This window comes from Monodon monoceros, unplaced genomic scaffold (genome assembly GCF_005190385.1).
Source record: "Monodon monoceros isolate NGI ecotype Baffin Bay Population unplaced genomic scaffold, NGI_Narwhal_1 Super_Scaffold_3, whole genome shotgun sequence".
In the NCBI taxonomy this organism is placed as follows: Eukaryota; Metazoa; Chordata; class Mammalia; order Artiodactyla; family Monodontidae; genus Monodon; species Monodon monoceros.
In genome coordinates this window covers 27,595,697-27,602,677 of record NW_021703780.1, presented here as the reverse complement: position 1 = coordinate 27,602,677, position 6,981 = coordinate 27,595,697, and the positions used below count along the sequence as shown (strand labels likewise).

At 37.0% G+C, this 6,981-nt stretch overlaps 1 protein-coding gene across 4 annotated transcripts in view; it reads left to right on the top strand.

Moving 5' to 3' along the window:
• Positions 1–6,981, top strand: part of CENPQ (centromere protein Q) — a 33,932-nt gene that overhangs the window by 13,567 nt on the left and 13,384 nt on the right. For 2 of the 4 annotated variants that reach the window (XM_029244038.1, XM_029244035.1), the window contains one exon: positions 789–1,613. The exons of 1 other annotated variant lie outside the window; for it this stretch is intronic. In XM_029244038.1, the coding sequence (XP_029099871.1) occupies positions 789–920 (132 nt within the window). In that variant the 3' untranslated portion in view covers positions 921–1,613. Of the gene's footprint in view, positions 1–788; positions 1,614–4,222; positions 4,860–6,981 lie in introns of those variants that run through there. One more of the 4 variants, XM_029244037.1, reaches the window with a different exon arrangement.

The window sequence follows — 6,981 nt, the reverse complement described above, 5'->3', positions numbered from 1 at the left end:
TGTGCAGCTTTTCCTAAGACAGTGCTGTGTCCACATTTGTGCAGTCATGGCTGTAGGAGGGGTTTCTGAAAGCAAATCCTGACAGCTGCTTTTGTTTGTGTTTCTGATAATGGCATGTGCAACTTTTCCTAAGAGTACTGTGTCCCATTTGGGCATACACAGCACATTGCTAACTTACCTTTGCAAAGAACTCCCATAGGTATTATAGTGTAAGTGTTTACAGTGGTAGAAAACCTTTACGTTTCCCCAGAAAGTAACAAAATTTTCCTGTCTCAAATCTACGTAGGGTGAGAGGAATGGGAATGGGCAGAGGGAAAACAGAATACCATAGATTTAAAAGTAGAATGGCAGTGAGTTGATGATAATTGAAACTGAGTGAAGATTATATGAGGTTTATTATACCATGCTCTCTAAATAACATACATATAACATTTTTCATAATGAAAGGTTAAAAACTAATTATATGGGTAAAGGTGGTCAAAAGCTACACACTTCCAGTTATTTATAAATAAGTCATGGGGATGTAATGGACAGAATGGTGACTAGAGTTAATACTGTATTGTATATTTGGAAGTTGCTAAGAGAGTAGATCTAAAAGTTCTCATCACAAGGAAGAAAAAGTTTGTAACTGTGTTTGGTGATGGATGTTAACTAGACTTACTGTGGTGATCATTTTGCAGTGTATACAAATGTCAAATCATTATGCCGTCTGCCTGAAGCTAATATAATGTTAATATCGATTATCAAAAAAATAAAATTTAAAAAATGAATTATTGTCATGCTCACAGAAAGAAATTTTGATGCTAATTCCAAACCAGAACGCTCTTCTGAAGGACTTAGATGTTCTCCATAATTCACCCCAGATGAAAAACATGTTAACTTTCATTGAAGAAGTCTATAAAAGACTGGATGCCTCTTAAAGAGTTTATTGTTTTGTTTTGTTTGTAGATTGTTCCATATGAATTTAATGTTTACGAATTTGTAAAAATGTTATTCTACGTGATATTGCCGGGGCTGAGGCTTCTTCAGGATTCTCCTAATATGCACTTTAAAATTAACCTCTATAAATCTACCATTAACCTCTATACATCTATTGTAGGCCTTGAAAACTGTTTTTATCAATTCCCACATCTAGGAACTCACATTTATGTTGCTGTATTTCCAGTTATTTGCCTTAAACCCTAAAATGAGAACAGCCACAATCTGATGGTTTATAATGGCTGAATAGAGTTCATTCATTGGTTAGTGCAGAGGAAATATGATACTGTGACTTAACATATGTAAAGTGTTTATAGTGCCTAGCACATAAACATGTAAGTGTTTGGTATCAATATTGTTTTTTAGCTGATGACTTGCATTTTCTGTCTGGTCATGTGGAACTCTAGAAGTCCCCAAATGCCTTTGCTCTTTTACATAACTTCCTAGACTTTTTGTGGCATAATTAATATCTGCCAGGTGTCTTTAACTTTAGAGGTAGCATGAACATTTTATTTCTTTGGTTAGGTTAGTGAATAGATGTTGAATATTTATTTTCTACTCTCATCAGAGCATACCTTTATTTCATAAAATTGTTAAAAACAAACCCATGTTCATTTATTCCCTTAAAATAAACACCAAACCAAAAAAAAATCCCTTCTTTCTAAATCTTTTCTCATTGCGATAATAAGCATATACACATGAAGAAATTATCACTTAAATATATTAAAAATCATTTTTAACCAGCTACAGTATATTGTCTGGGTTGCTTTTATCTGTTTATAAAATAAAATAACTGTAATTTAATTACTTTTCTGTCTAACCTAGAATGTTTTGTCAGTTAATTTAGAGGGTGCTATAATTTTGTTAATGCCCTCCAGGCTGAGACCACCAGGAAGACAGCTTCAGTTAAATAAGTTGGATTTAGTGCTCACTGCAGTGAGGGAGACCACACGTCATGGGGAACGCTGGGCAGCTCAGCAAAAGCGTCAAAAAAAAGATCTTAGGAAATAATGGTCAAAAAGGACCTTAATGGATCTTAAGGGAAATAAAGTCTTCAAGAAAGGAAACCTATAGTGCAGCATTTAAAGAGAACATTACAGTATATACTTTGGACTGTCTGCTACATGCCAGGCAAAGCAGCTAAAGGAAAAAAATTTCACAACATGTCTTAAAACTTAAAAACCCTTGTGTTTTTAGACTGGCAAGTAGAGCCCCAAATCACTTTTATCATTAACCATGACATTTATAATCTCTTGGTGGGGATGAAGGAGTTACATTAAGTCTGCTGTTTCCCTCAGAACATCTGTTTAACAGCTGATTGAAAGTCAACAGGAATTTCAACTTACCACTGTTGCTGAGGGGTAGTTCTCTACCACGCATAAACTGGTCATACTACCCTCTTGTAGCTTTGAAAAGTACATGATCTAATTTTGAGAGACGTACAGTATCTTCTGGCAGGTAGCAGGCAACATACACAATATTTTCTTCAAAGGTTGAATTGTGGTATACTCTTTGTGAAGAATTTAAGAGTTAATTACAGACCCAAATAAAATTGAAATTCAACTGCACAAGGTCCCAGTAATTCAGATGGTCATCTTATGTAGTATCCTCATCTGTCTAAATTCTCACATACACAGGCCATGCCAACTATCATACACCTTCTCTCCGGTGACTGATAAGTGCCCATGGCAGAAACTTTAAATTCTAAAAGATAAATATTTTGGAATGGAGCCTATATGGTGTAAAAATGTAGCCTGTAATAAAGATAGAATATCGAATAAAATGTAGAGAAAATAAATTATTCAATAAATGGTCTTGAGAAAGCTAGCGAACCAACTGCACTGGGGATGGAGGTGGAGGGTGGTGGTAAATATTCCTACTTTATGACAGAATAGATTCAAAATAAATAAAATTAAATAGAAAAATAGAAACTGAACAGAATTTATGAATCAATAACTGATGTCAGTGTAGATAAAGCCCGACAGACATACTTGTTTTGTAGTACTTCACTTTATTGCATTTCTCAGATGCTGTGTTTTTTACATACTGAAGGTTTGTGGCCACCCTGTTTTGAGCAAGTCTATTGATGCCATTTTTCCAACACCATTATTTTTTAATTAAGGTATATACGTTTTTTAAGATATAATACTGTTGTACACTTAGTAGACTACAGTACAACGTACACGAAACTTTCATATTCACTGTGAAGCCAAAAAATTGTTGCAAGATTTGCTTTATTGTGGTGGTCTGGAACTGAACCTGCAGTATCTCTGAGGTATGCCTGTATTATTCATATAAACAGAGACAAAACCATAAAGAAAAAAAAATTAATAGATCATTACATAAAACTGAACTTTTTAAAATAAAAATTAAAAAACCAAGCCAAAGACACAGCACAGACTGAAAAATATCTATAGCATATATAAAACAAAAATAATATCTTTATTCATAAAGAGCTCTAAAATACCAGTAAAAAATAGATTAAATACCAATAGGAAAATGGGCAATTCTCAGAAGAAAATACATAAATGGCCAGTAAGTACTTGAAAGATTTTCAACCTTAAAATAATCATGTAAATGCAAATTAAAACAGCAAAACTTTTTCACCTATCAGATTGGAAAAGATTGAAAAAGGCTGAAAGGGAAAGTTGCTGAACATACAGGAAAATGGGTCCCCAATAATGCTGCTGAAGGAAGGAGGGAAAATGTTGTAATTTGGGGGGGGAAGGCAGCCTGTACAGATGTTACAGAAACACAGTTTACTGTCAGTCATTTAAAATTATTATTTTATATGGGTTCTACCATTCTCCAGCTTTCCGTTGGGCATATGTTTAACAAACAGGTTTTGCTTAAATATGAGACACCTGCCCAGCAACCTAAAATTAAGGGATTTACTTTCTTTCATTTGGACAGGATTTCTTGGCATTCTCTATTTACCAGAAATAAATGCAGGTGCGCCTGTCAGCATTAATATTTGAATCATTTAGGTTGGCTTAGTTTCCGAACAGAAGTATCCTAAATCCTCTCAGGTTTCATTCATTGTCAAGAAATTCAGCTTTAAGGAAGAGAGAGGAAAGAAGGAAAGCAAAAGCAGAGAGAAATTCAAATTTCCCATTTGTGCTTTATTCTGTCCTAAGTGACTGATACATTTTTCTGTTCTAACTAGTTTTCTCATTAAGAGTTGCTACCCTTGAATGTATTTCTCACCACTTAACCACCACACAACCACTTTCTCTTGCCTTAGGTGTTTGTCTCCTCATTAAAGTGACAGCTGTTTGTAGCAACCATATCCAAAGACTGGTTATACTTGTTAAAATTGGACAAAGAGGAAGATGAAGGAGTGATGTTTTCCAAATACAATAAAACTTAGAGTACTTTTTTTACATAGACTTTTTTCCTTTTTTAACTAACAGAAACAAATGTGCCTTAGCCAGTTTTACCCATTTCCACCTCCAAGGAGGTCCTTAAAATTAAGGTAAGTTTTCAAATGGAATGACAGTGCTGTATAACAAAAATAACAATGGTTAAAATGGCTGATATTTATTGATATGTGCTATATGCCAGGCACTATTCTAAGCCCATTACATGTATACATGCATTTATACCAATGTTTAATCCTAATAACAACCCTATGGGGATTAAACTTCATAGCAATCACTGTTATTCCCATCCTGCATAATCAGAGACCAAGGAAGCTAAGTAACTTTGTTTTAAGATCACTCAAATAGTAAGTGGTGATAGAGCTAGGAAGTAAAAAAGGTCAGGCTGTTTGTCCTATAGAGTTTTAGAGTTTCCCACAGTCTGTTTACTGTCCTGTCCCTGAGATGTTTTAAATTTTCCTCGATCCCCAGTCAGGCTTTTTAAAATCAGATTTATTTCTGCATAGGAAGTTAGACAGTTCGTTTTTTTTTTAATAAATTTTTAAAATTTTTATTTATTTTTGGCTGTGTTGGGTCTTCGTTGCTGCATGCGGGCTTTCTCTAGTTGCGACGAGCGGGTCTACCCTTTGTTGTGCATGGGCTTCTCATTGTGGTGGCTTCTCTTGTGGAGCACGGGCTCTAGGCACAGGGGCTTCAGTAGTTGCAGCACGTGGGCTGCAGTAGTTGTGGCACGTGGGCTCAGTAGTTGTGGCTCGCGGGCTCTAGAGCGCAGGCTCAATAGCTGTGGTGCACGTGCTTAGTTACTCCACGGCATGTGGGATCTTCCCGGACCAGGGCTCGAACCCGCATTGGGAGGCGGATTCTTATTCACTGCACCACCAGGGAAGTCCCACAGTTTGTCTTTAACACCTACATCATTACCCAAATTTGGACACCTTATTTTGGATATCTGCCCTTCACATACAAGGTCATAGTCTCCACTGTCACTCCTGAAACACATGTGTTAGTGTTTTTATTTGCAGTGACATTTCTGCCTGAGGCTTCTTTGACTTTGTTTTGAAGTTTATTTTCAAGAATTAAATGAAAAAGCCTATTGAGCTCATTATTGCTTGTATTTATTTATTCTTTCCCCCTGCTTAGTTGTTAGATGAGTGACCCAGTGCCAGAGCCCACAGAATGCCTGGAATGTGAGCTAACACTGCAGAACCACTAATAGAAAGAAAACACAAACGTGTTCTTTATAAAGAAGGACATAGTGAGAATGACATTACCAGGCTCTTAAGTGGGGATGGTCTTAGGACACTGGTAATTTCAAGAATGGAAGCAAATTCGGAAGCACAACCAGCCCCAGAGAGTTGCAACTAAGTAATCCATCTCAGTTCTCAGAAATTGCACCAATTTTTATCTTTTCTTTTTTTTTTTCTTTTTTATCTTAATGTCATGGGTTTTTAAACCTTTTTCCAGACCTTATAGGGAAAGGTCTGGAAGAGCTAGCATTTCTTGAGCATCTACGTATGCCTAGAATATTAAGAAATTTGTATTTCTTTTTCTGGTCATAGATGCATAAAGATAGAAACTCTATCCTAAAACGTTTATTTTTTTACCAAGGAAACGATTAGGGGCCCAAGAATCTGGACTTGTTTAAGGCCCCCAGAGAGGGTGTCAGCAGTTTCAGGAGTTAATAAGATCAAGTCTGAGATCTGTTTTACAGAAAAATGAAATACTTGCCTCATCTATTCTGAGGACAATAACAAAGGGGCATAAAATTGGAAGGAAAGACTTAAATTTAATATAATGAGTGTTGTGTCCTATCCGAAATGAAACCCTAAAAGATGTTTATAAGTGGTGAGTGACGGATTCTAATTTATTGAAAATATTCTGGTATTTGCAAGGCACTATCTCGAGGATGATTTCTCAGTTTGAGTCGGTATAAAGAGAAGTAGTTGTTTGTGGTCCCGTGATACCGAGTTCGTATTTCTTCTCATGTCATTTTCTTCGAGAATGAGTTCTTCCGCACAACTAACCTACCTGTGTTGCTGATGCTTATCTACTCAACCAGACGGCAATGAACAGTGTCATTGGTACATTGCCAACCTCATCTCCTGCTTCCCGAGTGTGTGTCCATGATGACAAGGGGAACCCCGTGTCTTGGTCTGTCACAGACCAGTTTGCCACCATGTGCCATGGCTAAACCCTGCCAGAGCATCGCAGGAAAGGTTACAGCCGGCTGGTGGCCCTCACGCTGGCCAGGAAGTTGCAAAGCCAGGGATTCCCCTCTCAGGGCAACGTCCTGGATGACAACGTGTTCTCCATCAGCCTCCTAAACAGCATTCAAGCCAAGTTCTTGCCTGGTCGATTCTATAGGCTAATTCTCACCCCTGCAGCTTTCTCTGGGCAGGTTCACCCCTAGCCCATTAGAACTCCAGGAATTTTCTTCCTTTTTCTGAACATACACATGCTCCTAGCTGTCAGTGAGGGGAAAAATTAAAACTAGAATCAGGAGAACCTTAAATTTTTGAAAAGGACCAGAAGACAAGCAGGGTTAGGCTGGGAATGCCTAACTCTCCCTGTCTCAGGTTTCTAAAGTAATGACTATAGGGGTCAGAGACAGCTATGGCTAAAA